Genomic DNA, 16,123 nt, shown 5'->3' on the forward strand with positions numbered 1-16,123 from the left:
CCAGGGGAATAGATGTCCTGGACCGCACACTGAGCCAGGGGAATAGAGGTCCTGGGGTACACACTGAGCCAGGGAAATAGATGTCCTGGACTGCACACTGAATGTCCTGGACTGCACACTGAGCCAGGGGAATAGATGTCCTGGGGTGCACACTGAGCCAGGGGAATAGATGTCCTGGGGTGCACACTGAGCCAGGGGAATAGATGTCCTGGACTGCACACTGAGCCAGGGGAATAGATGTCCTGGGGTGCACACTGAGCCAGGGGAATAGATATCCTGGGGTGCACACTGAGCCAGCGGAATAGATGTTCTGGACTGCACATTGAGCCAGGGGAATAGATGTCCTGGGGTGCACACTGAGCCAGGGGAATAGATGTTCTGGGGTGCACCCTGAGCCAGGGGAATAGATGTCCTGGACTGCACCCTGAGCCAGGGGAATAGATGTGCTGGGGTGCACCCTGAGCCAGGGGAATAGATGTCCTGGACTGCACACTGACCCACGGGAATAGATGTCCTGTGGTGCACACTGAGCCAGGGGAATAGATGTCCTGGACTGCACACTGAATGTCCTGGACTGCACACTGAGCCAGTGGAATAGATGTCCTGGACTGCACACTGAGCCAGTGGAATAGATGTCCTGGACTGCACACTGAGCCAGGGGAATAGATGTCCTGGACTGCACACTGAGCCAGTGGAATAGATGTCCTGGACTGCACACTGAGCCAGGGGAATAGATGTCCTGGGGTGCACACTGAGCCAGGGGAATAGATGTCCTAGGGTACACACTGAGCCAGTGGAATAGATGTCCTAGACCGCACACTGAGCCAGGGGAATAGATGACCTGGACCGCACACTGAGCCAGTGGAATAGATGTCCTGGACTGCACACTGAGCCAGGGGAATAGATGTCCTGGGGTGCACACTGACCAGGGGAATAGATGTCCTGGACTGCACACTGAGCCAGGGGAATAGATGTCCTGGACTGCACACTGACCAGGGGAATAGATGTCCTGGACTGCACACTGAGCCAGGGGAATAGATGTCCTGGACTGCACACTGACCAGGGGAATAGATGTCCTGGACTGCACACTGAGCCAGGGGAATAGATGTCCTGGGGTACACACTGAGCCAGGGGAATAGATGTCCTGGTGTGCACACTGAGCCAGCGGAATAGATGTCCTGGACTGCACACTGACCAGGGGAATAGATGTCCTGGACTGCACACTGAGCCAGCGGAATAGATGTCCTGGGGCGCACACTGAGCCAGCGGAATAGATGTCCTGGACTGCACACTGACCAGGGGAATAGATGTCCTGGGGTGCACACTGAGCCAGGGGAATAGATGTCCTGGACTGCACACTGACCAGGGGAATGGATGTCCTGGACTGCACACTGACCAGGGGAATGGATGTCCTGGCCTGCACACTGACCAGGGGAATAGATGTCCTGGGGTGCACACTGACCAGGGGAATAGATGTCCTGTGGTGCACACTGACCAGGGGAATAGATGTCCTGGACCGCACACTGACCAGGGGAATAGATGTCCTGGACTGCACACTGAGCCAGGGGAATAGATGTCCTGGGGTGCACACTGAGCCAGGGGAATAGATGACCTGGACTGCACACTGAGCCAGGGGAATAGATGTCCTGGGGTGCACACTGAGCCAGTGGAACAGATGTCCTGGACCGCACACTGAGCCAGGGGAATAGATGTCCTGGACCGCACACTGAGCCAGGGGAATAGATGTCCTGGGGTGCACACTGACCAGGGGAATAGATGTCCTGGACCGCACACTGACCAGGGGAATAGATGTCCTGGACCGCACACTGAGCCAGTGGAATAGAGGTCCTGGACTGCACACTGAGCCAGTGGAATAGATGACCTGGACTGCACACTGACCAGGGGAATAGATGTCCTGGCCTGCACACTGACCAGGGGAATAGATGTCCTGGGGTGCACACTGACCAGGGGAATAGATGTCCTGTGGTGCACACTGACCAGGGGAATAGATGTCCTGGACCGCACACTGAGCCAGGGGAATAGATGTCCTGGACCGCACACTGACCAGGGGAATAGGTGTCCTGGACCGCACACTGACCAGGGAAATGGATGTCCTGGACTGCACACTGACCAGGGGAATAGATGTCCTGGACCGCACACTGAGCCAGGGGAATAGATGACCTGGACTGCACACTGACCAGGGGAATAGATGTCCTGGACCGTACACTGAGCCAGCGGAATAGATGTCCTGGACCGCACACTGACCAGGGGAATGGATGTCCTGGACCGCACACTGACCAGGGGAATGGATGTCCTGGACCGCACACTGACCAGGGGAATGGATGTCCTGGATCGCACACTGACCAGGGGAATGGATGTCCTGGCCTGCACATCAAGCGGAGGGCGCTCCCTTCCTCAAGCACACAGCACCAGAAAGCCTGCGCCCAGGAAAACACACCCCACGGTCTCGGCAGCAGTTGAGATCCATTTGTTATTGAGTGTCCGCGCCCGTAGCCGACTGCGGAGGGGACGTTTGTGTGACGGTTGGCATGTGCCGAGCGGGAGCCGGACTCGGGCCGGACCCCGTCCCGCACTCTTCACTGCCGCAGCCTCACCTCCACGTCCCTGGTCGCTGGCGGGGCGGGGAGCGGCCGGGCGTCCCGTCCTCCTCTCCGGTGTCCTCGGCAGTGAATGGCACACTCCGTGTTCTGAGCACACCAGCTAGGTGTTTTCTCGGTCTGGGGCTCTGTGCTCGCTCAGCTGCCCGGCCTGGCAGCGCCGCCCGCGCCAGGCCCCGCGCCCCGCAGCTCGGACGGCCGAGCCCAGAGCCCGGCCCGCCGGCCTCGTAGTACCTGGGCGCCGCTCCTTCGCAGCGGGGTGTCCGCCAGCTCCCGCGGGTCCGCCCGGGGCGGCCCGGCCCTCCCCGAGGCCGAGCAGCTGCGCGGCGGACGCCCCGCGGGCCCTGCGCGCCCGGGGCTTCTCCCGCGGCGGAGCCCGGCGGGCGCGGCCCTCGGCGGCCGGCGGACACCCGCGTCCCCGGGCGCCAAGCCCTCGGCCGGCTTCCGGGCTCGCTCGGGCCAGGCGGCCGCTGCCCGGCGGGCCCCGCCATGGGAGCCGCGGCGGGCTGGGAGGCCGGCGCCGGGGAAGCCGCCCGCGCCCGCGCCCGCGCCCGCGGTGACCTTGGCTCCGCCGCCCGCGCCTCGTGCGCCCCGGCCCGGCGAGGGAGCCGCGCTCCGCCGCGGGTTTTCCGCGCCGCCGGGCCCGGCCTGCGTCGCGCGACGCCGCCCGACGTGCCGGCGCTCGGCAGCGCGGCTCGCCATTGGCCGGCCGCGGTAGCTCCACTGCGTGCCGCGCGCCCATTGGCCGCCGCGCCCGTCCGTCAGGCGGCCCGGCGCGCGGCCGCGGCAGCGCCCGCCCTCGCCGCTCTCCTCGCCGGCCGGCGGCCTCGGCGCCCGTGCTCGCCTAGCGCGGCCCACGACCGCGCCCGGGCCTCGGCCCGCCTGGGCGCCCGCGCGGATCGGCCGGGCCTCGCCGGCGATGGCGGCCGCGGCGGCGCTCTCGGGCGCGGGCGCCCCGCCCGCGGGCGGCGGGGCCGGGGGCGGCGGCAGCCCGCCGGGCGGCTGGGCCGTGGCGCGGCTCGAGGGCCGCGAGTTCGAGTACCTCATGAAGAAGCGCTCGGTGACCATCGGGCGCAACTCGTCGCAGGGCTCGGTGGACGTGAGCATGGGGCACTCGAGCTTCATCTCGCGGCGCCACCTGGAGATCTTCACGCCCCCGGGCGGCGGCCCCGGCGCGGCGGCCCCGGAGCCCGCGCAGCCCCGGCCCGACGCGGGCGGCGACTTCTACCTGCGCTGCCTCGGCAAGAACGGCGTGTTCGTGGACGGCGTCTTCCAGCGGCGCGGGGCGCCGCCGCTGCAGCTGCCGCGCGTGTGAGTGCGGGCGGCGGGGCGGGCGGGACCCGGGGCCCCGCGGGGCGCGCCGGGCTCGGCGAGCGAGGTCTGCGCCCGGGCCCAGGCCCGGCGCCCGCCCGCCCCGCCGGACCCCGCCCGGGCCTGCGCCGGTGCCCACGCCGGGGACTCGCCGCGCCGCCCGCCCCGCGCTCCAGGCTTGCGGGAGCCCTTCCGGGAGGGCGCTCGGCGTGGAGGAGGCGTCGCGGGCCTCCGCGGCCGCCCCCGTTGGCGGTCGGAGTCTCAAGCGCGCCGGTGCCCCGTGCGCTCCCCCTGAGCTCGTTTCTGGATCCTTCCAGCGCAGCCTTTGTCCGCGGGCGGGACGCGGGTCCGCGGGTGCCCGGCAGCCCTGCGGAGTGTGCTCGCGCCCTCCTGGGGTGAGGCGTCGCAGGGCAGGGCGCAGCAGAGGACGGGGTTCCCTCCCCTGCGCTCATGTGCATCTGTACTGGAGAAGGAAGAAAATCACGCCAGGAGCCTGCTTGCGTGTTTTCTAGGGGATAGAGGGCGGCGGGGAGTGCCAGGCGCGGAGTGGAAACTGCGAACTGCCCGCTAGGCGAGTCAGAGGCGTTCACAGAAATGTGGATGTGCGCGGGTGGCTCAGCCTGGCCCCAGCCACCAAAACGGGTAGTTTACAACTCTTCGGCCAGGATCGCTGGTGTTGCTAAGGCACGGGAGGCAGGAGGATCTGGAATCCCAGGCCAGACGCTGGCTCAAAACAAAACCAATCCGTGTTGCCTTCTGCATGGGCCTACATGCTGAATATGGAAATAAATGGACCTTTCAGGGAGGGAGCAGAAGGTAAAAAGCGCAGGTGGAGTGAGCCTTGCCGTGCAGGTGAGTAGGAAGGCTGGTGAGATGGACTCAGAGGTCCAGGCTTTACCTTTACACAAGGGAGATGGGGGGCGAGGGCTGTGACTGTTAACAGGATGAAAGTTTACCTTCTGTACCCTGTGAGATAAAAAAAGGATGTGGCAGCACCATTTTTTTCTCCCTTGATTTATAGACTTTTATTTTAGCGTGGTAGATGGCTGGTACCATACAGGGTAGAAATGGTTTTGAAAGCCTTTGTGGAAGAAGATAACTTTAATGTTTTAAGTTAGAGAAGTCAAATTAAGAAATGTAAAAGCCTGTGTAACAAAGTAATTCTGAAGCAGCTGAAGTGTTCTCTTTCTGTCTGTCTTGTCTGTGTCTGTGTTGAGGTAGATCTCACTTTGTAGCTCAGATTGGTCTCAAACTCAGGATTCTTCTGCTTCACTCCCTCTCTGAGGGCTAGGATTACAGGTGTGCACATGAATTTATTTATCTGCTGGGATTTGAATTCAGGGTCTTAACGCTTTATCAGCAGGTGCTCCACCTCTCAAGCCATGCCCCTAGCCATTTTTCCCCCCTCAGCCCCCTTTGTTGTTGGTGTTGGTGTTGGTGTTGGTCATAGGACTTGGAACTCTGGGCCTGGACGTTGTCCCTGAGCTCTTCAGCTCAAGGCTACTGCTCTACCCCTTAAGCTACAGCGCCACTTCTATTTTCTGGTGCTTAATTGGAGATAAGAGTCTCCAATTAAGTGGACTTTTTATTGCCTGGGCTCACTTTGAACTGCGATCCTTAGATCTCAGCCTAATTAGCTAATATTACAGGCATGAGCTACCAGCTCAGCCCCCCCTTTTTTTTGTCATAAAGCTGAAACTATGTCCTTCCATATAGTTGGCACTAAAGGTGTGTCCCACCATGCCCAGCTTGTTTGGGTCTGGCTAACTTTTTTGCGTTGGGTTGTACTTGAACCATGATCTTCCTGATCTCTGCTTCCTTAGTAGCTAGGATTTATAGGAAAGGAACTGCTGTGCCTGTCTGGAATATTCTCAATGCTTGTTTCAGGTTGTGTGTGTTGAGTTGAGGTCTCTGCAGTTAAGACAGTCCATGAGTGAGCTCTTCTTTGAACCTCTGAATATAGTCCAGTAACAACTTTAAGTTTATACTTTGTTTCTTGTGTTAAAAACTGAAAGAGAATTTAGAAACATAGGAAGAACAATAATTTAGGTGGTTTGGGATGTTTGTTTGAGACGGGGGTCTTACTGAATAGCTTAGGCTGTCCTTGAACTCATGATCCTCGTGCTTTAGTCCCCTGAATGCTAGGACTTTTTATGATATTGCATCCTGTAACCACAGCTCCTTAGACTTGGAGGCAGAAGGATTGAACACTAAAGGCCAGCCAGGTGAAGTTAGCAAGACCCTGTCTCCGAAGGCCAGCCTGGGTGTCAGTGGCTCACGCCTCTAATCCTAGCTGCTCAGGAGGCTGAGATCAGAGGATGACGGTTCAAAGCCCGCCAGGCAGTCTGTGACTTGTCTCCAATGAACTTTGAGCTGTAGTTCAAATTGGTAGAGCGCTAGCCTTGGGCAAAAAAGCTCAGGGACCCTGAGATCAAGCCATGACCTACCAAAAAAAACCCCAAACCCACAATAGGCCCTGCTGGCTTGTGCTGGGAGGTGGGTAGGAGGTGCTCCTTTCATTGAAAACTGTATGAGGGGGAGAAACTGTCCTGACCTTGCCTGTGGTGATCGACTCCAGTGACTGATCAGAGAGAGTACAGGTGAGCCCCAGGCCCTCTGTGGGGCATTTGTGGGGCTGGTGTGCATGAGAGCATGGGGTTTTCCATTTTAGCCAGATTTGTAGGGCCCTGTGGAAGGATTCCCATCCGTGCCTCTGACTCACTGGAAGTGCAGGTGTTGTTGGGATTGGGGAGTGAAGAGGGGTGCGCCACTGGGACCTAGCTGGAGGAGGGCAGTGGATGTGGCCTCTCAGATGTGACTTGGCCAGCAGTGTGGCACATGGGAAAGTAGAATTCAGACTAGAACAGGGGTGGGGCAGGATGAGGTGGCCTGGTAGAGCCATACTTTTCACTGATTGTTGAAAAGACGAGGACACATCCTTAGAGGGCCGGATCCCTGCTTGTCCAAAGTGAAAGGTTTGGGAGGGTCATTGGATGTGAGTGTTTATTTTTCCCATTTGTTGTGTTAGAAAACCCAGTGTATAATCCGTGAGTAAGAATACTCAATTCTGTAGCAGTTACTTGTACTCTGACAATGCCAAGTGAATTTGTCAGTTTTAATTAGTAAGATCCTAGAAACAAGTAGAAGTTGAGTTTACTGTCACCAAATTTGTCTTGATGCAGCCCTTGCAGGATTGACCTGTGACTCGTATCCTTTAGTTTCCCGAGTGCTGGCTTTCCCAGTGTGTGCTCCTGATATTTAGACAGACAGTCCAGAACTGGGGCTTGAACTCTGCCTTGTGTTCTTGAGGGCTGACACTTGGCTTTGTGTTTTTCCCCTCCATTCTTGCTTATAGTTATACTCTACTACTTGAGCCATACCTCCAGCCTAGCTGTTTTGCTGGTTAATAAGAGTCTCACAGAAACTTCTCTGGCCAGGCTGCTTCAAACCTTAATCCTGTTTTAGCTTCCAGAGTGATAAGATGATAGGCACATACTGCTGTGTAAGAGTGGTTGCCAGCACTAGTGTACAAAACTGAAATGTTTATTTAGAAACATGGCTGTCTGCCTTCCTATCCTGTCTCATAACGGAAAACACTTCCTTTGGGGGGGGGGGCAGCTCTAGGGCTTGAACTCTGGGTCTGGGCCTTGAGCTTTTTCAAGGCTTGCACTCTTACCATTTGAGCCACATCTCCACTTCTGGCCTTTTCTCTGTATGTGGTACCAAGAAATTGAACCCAGGGTTTCTTGCATTCTAGGCAAGCACTCTACTACCAAGCCACACTCCTGGCCCCTGGAAAGCATTTCCTTTGCATGTGTGAAATTGTTATTTGCTGGTATCGCATTAGATTTGCTCAATGTGTTAGAGTACTTGTAAGATGAAGACTGGAGAAGACTGCAGATAACCAGGCTGTAGATTCTGGAGCTTACTTTCTCTGTCTCTGTCCCTCCCCCTTCCCTTTCCTCCCTCCTCCCTCCCTCCCTTCCTTCCTTCCTTCTTTCCTCTTTTAGCTAGTCCTGGGGCTTGAACTCAGGGCCTAGGCTCTGTCTCTGGCTTCTCTTTGCTCAAGGCTAGCACTCTTCCACTTGGGCCACAGCCCTACTTCTGGCTTTTTCTGTTGTGGGGTACCAAGGAATTGAACACAGGGCTTCATGCATGCTGGGCAAGCATTCGGTCACTAAGCCACATTCCCAGCCCTTCTGGAGTTTTCTAGATCTTAACTCTGGAAGGGTTGGTGAGAAGTCCAGCTCCCAGAGAATACCAGTACAGAGAGTGGGAAGGAAGGGCTTTGAAAAGGACCACAGCTTTGTGGGGAGGCTTTGACTGTCTCCAGGGTGAGGAAGGGGAGGGGGCTAGAGGGTGGAAGAGAGAGAGAAGTAGAGGCTTGAGTTCCAAGTAGGAGGAGAGGATGTTAGAGTGGGCAGGCAGGGAAAGCCTTTTAGTCAGCAGGCTTAGGTGGATGAAGGAACCACCAGTGACACAGCTGAGGCCCTCGCAGCCTGAAGGGTGAAGGCGAACAGAGTTGTGTTGGAAGGCAATGAGATAGTCTCAACAGAAGGTGTGAGCAGAGCGAGTCAGAGCTGAGCCTTTGATGAGGCCTGGCTTGTTTACCGAGAACAGCCCAGTAGAGCTGAGAGCCAGGAACCGGTTATGTCGATGTACTTTTGTACACATTAATTGGCTTTAATGACTGCCATGTAGGGGTGGGTGTGTGTGTGTGTATGTACTGGTCCTAGGGTTTGAACTTGGGGCCTGGGACAGTTCCCTGAGCTTTTACACTCAAATGCTCTGCCATTTGAGTCACAGTTCCACTTGCGGCTTTGTGGGGGTTCGTTGGAGGTAAAGAGTTTCAAGGACTGTCCTGTCTGGCAGTTCCTCCTGCGTCCTACATTGTGTCCTTACTTCTTTTGAGGAACACGTGCAGACCCAGGCCCCTGTCCTCAAGTTCTAGGCCAGCCCCTGCTGTTCACATTCATGCGTCTGGGAAAGCTGCTGCGATGGCGGGCGTGGTTTGAGTCCCTCCTCCCTCCTATCCATGCTACAGCGTCTGGTGCTGGCCCTACTCCAATGGGACCATTTGATTCCAGTGTTCACGTCCCCTTCCTCTCTCTTCTTATGGTGTCCTCCACTAGTTGAAAGTGGCTCCCAGCTAGAGATGTGGCTCAAGTGGTAGAGCACCTACCTAGCAAGCCCAGGTCTCTTGAGTTCAAACCAAATTTACTGCCAAAAATTAAGTAAATGGTCGTTCCCTTCAAATAAAACTGTGTTTTTTTTCTTTTTTTTTGGTGGGTCATGGGGCTTGAACTCGGCCTGGGCACTGTCCCCGAGCTCTTCAGCTCAAGGCTACCCCCCACCCTTGAGCCAAGCCCCACTTCCCGTTTTCTAGAGGTTCATTGGAAATAAGAGTCTCGGGTCGGGGGCCAGGAGTTTGTCCTAGTGGTAGAGTGCTTGCCTAGCATGCACAAAGACCCGGGTTCCATTCCTCGGTACCACATACATAGAAAAAAGCCAGAAGTGGTGTTGAGGCTCAAGTGGTAGAGCTCTAGCCTTGAGAAAACCCAAGGACAGTGCTCAGGCCCTGAGCTCAAGCCCAGGACTGCCCGGGCTAGCGGACTTTGAATCTTGATCCTCATATCTCAGCCTCCTGAGTAGCTAGGATTGCAGGTGTGAGCCACAGTGCCTGGCTTAAATACACTTTTCCTCATTTATTTTCGGTTCTGGAGATGGAGCGTGGAGCCTTGTACAGGGTTAGCATGTACTCTACCACTAAGCTCTACAGCAGTCTAAATGATTTTTAAAAAATCAGTTTACTAAAACTGATTTTGGGAACGGTAGCTAATTGATGTCCTTTATTTGCTGATTGAATGGTTTCTCTCCTTATGCCCTGCACTGGATGTGGTCCCTGGTGTGAGGGGCATCCTGGGCCTTCTATGCCCTGCTTGACGGCTGACAAAACCTTTCTGTGGCCAGTACATTGTGCTTTGTGGTGGAGAGCACCTGAGGGGCCTGGTCCCCAGTCTTGGTGTTGAGCCTACGTCCTCCCCAGTTCTGTTTGTGCTCCTCCCAGACCTCTGCCTGTGGGCCTGCCTGAAGATGGGCTTCCTTAGCCAGTGGCAGCAACTGGATTTGTAATGGTGGTGCTTGGGGTGGAGGTGGGCTTTGCAAGGTCTGCTTAATTCTCTACCATGGGGTCCTCTTCTGTGCACACCACCACTGGTGAGGCTTTGGCCTGCCAGGGGAGAGTTGATTCACAAATACTGACTTGTAAGTTCCTTTTGCCTTTTTTGAGACTGAAACTCCCGGTGTAGCCCAAGCCTCAGATTCCCAAGGGCCTGAGCACTTTTACTCAAGGCTGGCGCTCTACCACTGGAGCCACAGCACCACTTCTGGCTTTTTCTGTGTGTGTGGTACCGAGGAATCCAACCCAAGGCTCCGTGCATGCTAGGAAGGCACTCTACCACTAGACCAAACTCCCCAGCCTTGCAATCTCCTTTTTTATGCCTCCTGTTCGCTAGAATGACAGGCTTGCATCCCCATACACCTCTTTTTATTGTTTGAGATAGGGGTCTTGTGAACCCTTCCCCAATCTCAGTTCTCCCCATCTCTGCTTTTTTGTTGTTGTCATAAAAACTGGGTATTTGACTTAGGTAGGTGTCATAGCTCTGGATGTCAGATTCTCTTTTCCTAATGTTTGCTGGGTTTGGTTTGGTTTTGTTAAATGGTACAAAGACTTTAAATTCCACCTGTCAGTTTGGTCAGTGTCGTCCTGTCAGTTTGCTGTTTCTGTTTGAGTAAGGCTGTAGAAATCCTTTGGATCATGGCTCTTAGCTGTGTGGTCACTCAAGTCCTTGTTCCTTTCCTTGTGCCTTATTTTGGCAGATTTCCTTGAAAGCCAAGGGTTCCCTTAGTCTTGCTAATTGGCTTTGTGCCTGATTGCATTTGCACTTAGTCAAGGATCAACCTAAGGTGAAATCTCTGAGCCTTCCCTGGTCTCCTGAGAACTAGTTTTGATTAGCATTTTAAATGCTCCTGGGTAAGTTGTTATTTTAAAGTACCTTCATTTCCATGAGGCCTTTCCAGTTATTACCTGAGGCAGTGGGGTATAGTCTTCTGTCTTAAGTATCTGAACGCAATTATTGTTTTATTATTATTATTATCAGTTGTGGGGTTTGAACTCAGTGCTTAAGCACTATCCCTGAGCTTCTTTTGCCCAAGGCCGGCAAGCTACCTCTTTGAGCCACAGCCCTACTTGTGGTTTTCTAGTGGTTAATTGGAGTCTCACAGCCTTTCCTGCCCAGGTTGGCTTTGAACTGCAATCCTTAGATTTCAGCCTCCTGAGTAGCTAGACTTACAGGCATGAGCCACCAGTGCCTGGAAAATTATGATTTTTTTTTTTTTTGTCTGTCGTGGGACTTGAATTCTGGGCTTGAGTACTGTCTCTGAACTCTTCAGCTCAAGGCTACCTCCCTGCCCCTTGAGCCACAGTCCCGCTTCAGGTTTTCTGGTGGTTAATGGGAGATAAGAGTCTAATGTGCTGGGGCCGGGAGTTTGGCCTAGTGGTTAAAGTGCTTGCCTAGCATGCATGAAGACCCGGGTTCGATTCCTCGGTACCACATACATAGAAAAAAGCCGGAAGTGGTGCTGAGGCTCAAGTGGTAGAGCTCTAGCCTTGAGAAAGTCCAAGGACAGTGCTCAGGCCATGAGCCGAAGCCCAGGACTGGCAAAAAAAAAAAAAAAAAGAAAGAAAAGAGTCTAATGTGCTTTAGTGCTTGAGTGCCTGGGCTATCTTTGAGCCTTGATCCTCAGCTCTCAGCCTCTCGAGTAGCTAGGATTACAGGCGTGAGCCACTGCGCCTGGCCCAAATTATGATTTTTATAGGGTTTTTGTTTGCTTGTTTGTTTTTTTATTGGTCATGGGTCTTGAACTCCAGACCTGGGCACCAGCTGTCCCTGAGCTCTTCAGCTCAAGGCCGCTGGCTGCTGCCCTGCCCCGTGAGACACAGCCCCACTTCCTAATTTCTTTTTTCTCTTTTTTTTCTTTTCTTTTTAAGTGCTGGGCCCTGAACCTGAACCTTGACCATACATGCCAGGCTCTTCCAGTGGCTCACACCCCACCCTGGGCCTTTGCTGACAATCTTCTAAATGGTTAAACTCTGTTTTAGAATGTTAAAACTTTGAAACTGTTATAAAGTAATGTGTGACAAAGAATTTGGGTTTTGGTTGATCCTCATGCCTCAACCTTCCAAGGATGGGATTACATGTGTGTCAAATTGGGCATCTCCCCTTCTTTGTAGAAGAACTCATTAGTAGACACACAACACTTAACACAGGTAGTAAGTTTATGTTGGGAAAGGAAAAATCACTCTGAACTTACTGTCCCAGCCGTTGTCTTTGTTCTTACTGGGTCCTGTGTGTTTTGCATGCAGACCCGGCACACGTGACATGGGAGTGTACTGGCTGTGTGGAAATGTTTTTGTAGAAAAGAAAGAGCAGGAGTGGGTTCATGGTTCACCTTGTGCCTACCTTGCCAGGGATAAGACCTTACTTTAAAAAAAAACCAAGATATAGGGATTGGAGGTGTGGCTCAGTTGGTAGATCGCTAGCTGACAAATGAAACTGACTGTAGGTACCAAGTTCAGGTCCAGGTCTTGGATCTGGGGGTGGGGACAGAAAAGGAAAAAGAAACAAAATGTAGCTGTGTGCCAGTGGCTCGTACCTGTAATCGAGATCTGAAGTTTGTGGTTTGATGCCAGCCTGGGAGAGGATATCTGTGAGGCTTTAATCTCCAGAGTGGAGCTGTGTGGGTCAAGTGGTAGAGCACCAACCTTACACAACAAGAAGCTCAGGGACAGTGCCCAGGCTCTGAGTTCAAGTGCCAAGATGGGTGGGGAGGGTGGGGGGAGAGGGAGAAAGAGATTGACAGCAGAAGTCACGCAGGAAGCATCATTCACATATATCTGGGCTTATTAAGCAGAGAAAAGCTTTCTGTTAGTGTGCATTGTGCATTGGGCCTGAGGTGCAGTGACGGCCTGCAAAGGGCCGACAGTGGCCCGTCTTTGATGTGGCCTTTCCACATGCCTGGTAGGCTGTCTTGGGTATTTGGAAGGTATGTTATGTGGCTGCTTGATTGTCTTTGGTCAGACTCTTCTTGGGGGTGTTGCATCTGTATTTTTCTTCGCAGCTCCGTAGTATCTGCTTTGTTTTCAGGGAGAGGGGTTCATCTTCCCGCGTGGGGTGTAACGTGGGAAGGACAGGGATAAGGAGAAAGGTGTGTGGAGGAGATGTACATTTGTGAAGTCCTAAAGAGGGATCTGCAGCATTAGAGTTCTGAGACAGGCTGCTTGTGGAATTAGTGTTCTGACTGAGTAATGATTTAAATGTCTACGTTTGATCATCTGCATTATAAATTAAGAGTTGTATGAAAGATATGACACTCGGAGAAAACATTTAAGTGGTTTTATTGTGCTTAACCTGTAGTCTAGTTGCACTGTTCCCTCTCGTCCCTCCCTGGAGGTGAGATGAAGGCTCTTGGAACTGATGTGCTGACAAAGAAGGAGGCTGGGAATAGGGAAGAAGAGGGCCCTGCTGCCCGGGCGGCCAGCCAGTGCGCGGGTTGGTTGGTTGGTTGGTTGGTTGGTTGTGTTCAGGTTTACTTTTTAAAAATGTATTAGCTCTGTAAATGCACCCCAAGCAGTGTTCGAGTCACTTAATATTTAGTAAACACAGACACCTCCCCAGACACGCGTATGCACAGAGACACATACATATCCACACATTATTTCTTTTGAGGGGAGGGGAGTGGTGCTGTTGATGGGATTCAGGGCCACTGAGATGTATCCCTGCTCCCACATTCCTGTCAGCCTGTCCGGTGGCCTGACACACACACACTTGTGCATTTACTTCAAACAGCGTAATAAAATAAAGATCGAGTGGCAGTTGAGTTGCTGAGGCCTGTACTTATCTTTCTACTTGGCTGGTCTGACTAGTGGTTTTGTATAGGTATGGGCGTATTGTTTATTTCTTTTTATGGTGGTACTAAAGTGGTAGAGTTTTAACTCTGCCTTGTACTTGCCAAACAGATGCTCCACCACTTTAGCCACTTTCTAGTCCTTTCTGACATGGGTTGTCTTCAGTATAGGGTCCACTTTGTGCTGGCCAGCTTGGGCTTCCATCTTTCTATGTGTGCTCTCCTTTGTCAGGGTGGTAGGCTGTGTCCCAGTGCAGTTACTGTGTGTTCTCCATAGCTTAGGATGATCTACCACTTGCAGCCATTGAGTGAAATGGAGTCTGGCAGACTTCTAGGTGGAGGCGGTTCTCACACAACCATTTCCACCTTGAGAATATTACAGACTTGTCCTGACTAGTGTCTTATAGTCATGAAATGACTGCAGGCATGGTGGGTGAGTTTTGAGTGGGGTTGTGTGTGTCCTTGCCTGTGTGCTGGGGCCATGGTGGCAGCAGACAGGTACTGACCTTCAGCGTTGCTTTTTCAGATGCACATTCAGGTTTCCGAGCACAAACATCAAGATCACGTTCACAGCCCTATCCAGTGAGAAGAGGGAGAAGCAAGAGGCACCCGTGTCTCCAGGGAAGCCCGTGCAGCCGCACATCTCACCCCTGACCATCAACATTCCAGACACCATGGCCCACCTCATCAGCCCCCTCCCCTCCCCAACGGGGACCATCAGGTACAGCGGGCGAGGGCACCATGCCTGGAGAGGGAGATGCTGCAGCATGTAGAGTACCCAGGGATTGCTGAAGACTGCCCTTGGCATCTGTAGTGTTACATGAGATGCTCATGTGTGTCTGGTGGATGTCTGTTTGTCCTGTGTTATGTCACCTAAGCTGTCCTTGAATTTTCCAGCCCTAGCCTTCTGAGCACTGAGATTACAAGCATTTGCCACTCTGTCTGGCTGTGCTAGATATCAGTTTTGTAATACCAGTGAGAAGTCTGAGATTTAAATTTGCTTTTTTTTTGGGGGGGTGAGGGTGGGTTATGGGGTTTGAACTCGGCCTGGGCATTGTCCCTGAGATCTTCAGCTCAAGGCTACCACCCTACCCTTGAGCCCACGGTGCCAGTTGTGGTTTTCTGGTGGTGAATTGGAGATAAGTCTCTGGTCCTTTTGTGCCTGGGCTGGCTTTGAACCTTGAACCTTGATCTCAGCTCTGAGCTGCCTGAGTAGCTAGGATGACAGGCGTGCGCCGTGGTGCCCGGCTGAATTTGCAGTTTCTGAAAACTAGTACTTAAATTTGGCTACATTGATGGTCAACCATTGTGCTCATGGAAGAGCCTTAGATTTGTAAGAGATTCCTAGTGTCTCACAGAGCAGGGGACAGAAGCCCCAAGCACAGTTTTTTGCCTCTGAACAGGGCTCTCAAGAGAACAGTGGGGTGAGGAGAAGCCACAGATGGTGGCTGAGCCACTGAGGAGTGGGGCCTGTGTGCTGACCAGCTGGCTCTTGAGGGGTGCGGCCATGGGAGCAGCTTGGGGGTGGTCTTTGGGTCAGCATGCTGGGCGTGGAGGAGGATCCGTGTGTTCCTTCTTCCAGCCCCTGAGCCAGCCCAGAGTCACACTGTGTGCACACACATGCAAGTGCGTGCGTGCATTCTCAAGGCCTGTGCTCGCTCTTCACTTTTTTGGCAAAGCTTGGTATTGGTGGCTTACACCTGTAGTCTCAGATGCTCAGGAGGTTAGGGTCTGAATACATCATGGTTTGAAGCCAGCCTGGGGCAGAAAAGCCCATGGAACTATTTTTTGGTTGGTCATCGGGCGTGAATTCAGGGCCTGGGCACTCGCTGAGCCCATCAGCTCAAGGCTAATGCTCTACCACTTCAGATTTTCTGATAGTTAACTGGAGATAAGAATCTTATGGACTCTTGTGCCTGGGCTGGCTTTGAAACATGAGCTACCAACACCATTGGTCCCATGGAACTATTATCTCCACTTAACTAGCAAAAAGCTAGAAATGGAGGTGTGGCTGAGGTCATAGAGTTCCAGGCTCTGAATTCAAACTAGTTCCAGCACCAGAAAAGGTGTGTGTGTGTGTGGTCTGTGTGATCTGTGTGATATGTGTGTGTGATATGTGAGTGGTATGTGTGTGTGGTGTGTGTGTGTGATATGTGAGTGGTGTGTGTGTGTGGTGCGTGTGTGTGTGTGATATCTGTGTGATGTGTGTGTGATATGTGAGTGGTATG

General features: G+C 53.6%; 1 protein-coding gene across 3 annotated transcripts in view; it reads left to right on the top strand.

Annotated features, from left to right (window-relative positions):
* Positions 1-3,537: 3,537 nt before the first annotated feature.
* Foxk2 (forkhead box K2) overlaps positions 3,538-16,123 on the top strand; it is a 30,398-nt gene continuing 17,812 nt past the window's right edge. For all 3 annotated transcript variants that reach the window (XM_090351430.1, XM_090351431.1, XM_090351433.1), the window contains exons 1-2: positions 3,538-3,929; positions 14,422-14,616. In XM_090351430.1, the coding sequence (XP_090207556.1) occupies positions 3,538-3,929; positions 14,422-14,616 (587 nt within the window). The remainder of the gene's footprint in view (positions 3,930-14,421; positions 14,617-16,123) is intronic.

This window comes from Megascapheus bottae, chromosome 17 (assembly GCF_031878675.1).
Source record: "Megascapheus bottae isolate mThoBot1 chromosome 17, mThoBot2.hap1, whole genome shotgun sequence".
In the NCBI taxonomy this organism is placed as follows: domain Eukaryota; kingdom Metazoa; phylum Chordata; class Mammalia; order Rodentia; family Geomyidae; genus Megascapheus; species Megascapheus bottae.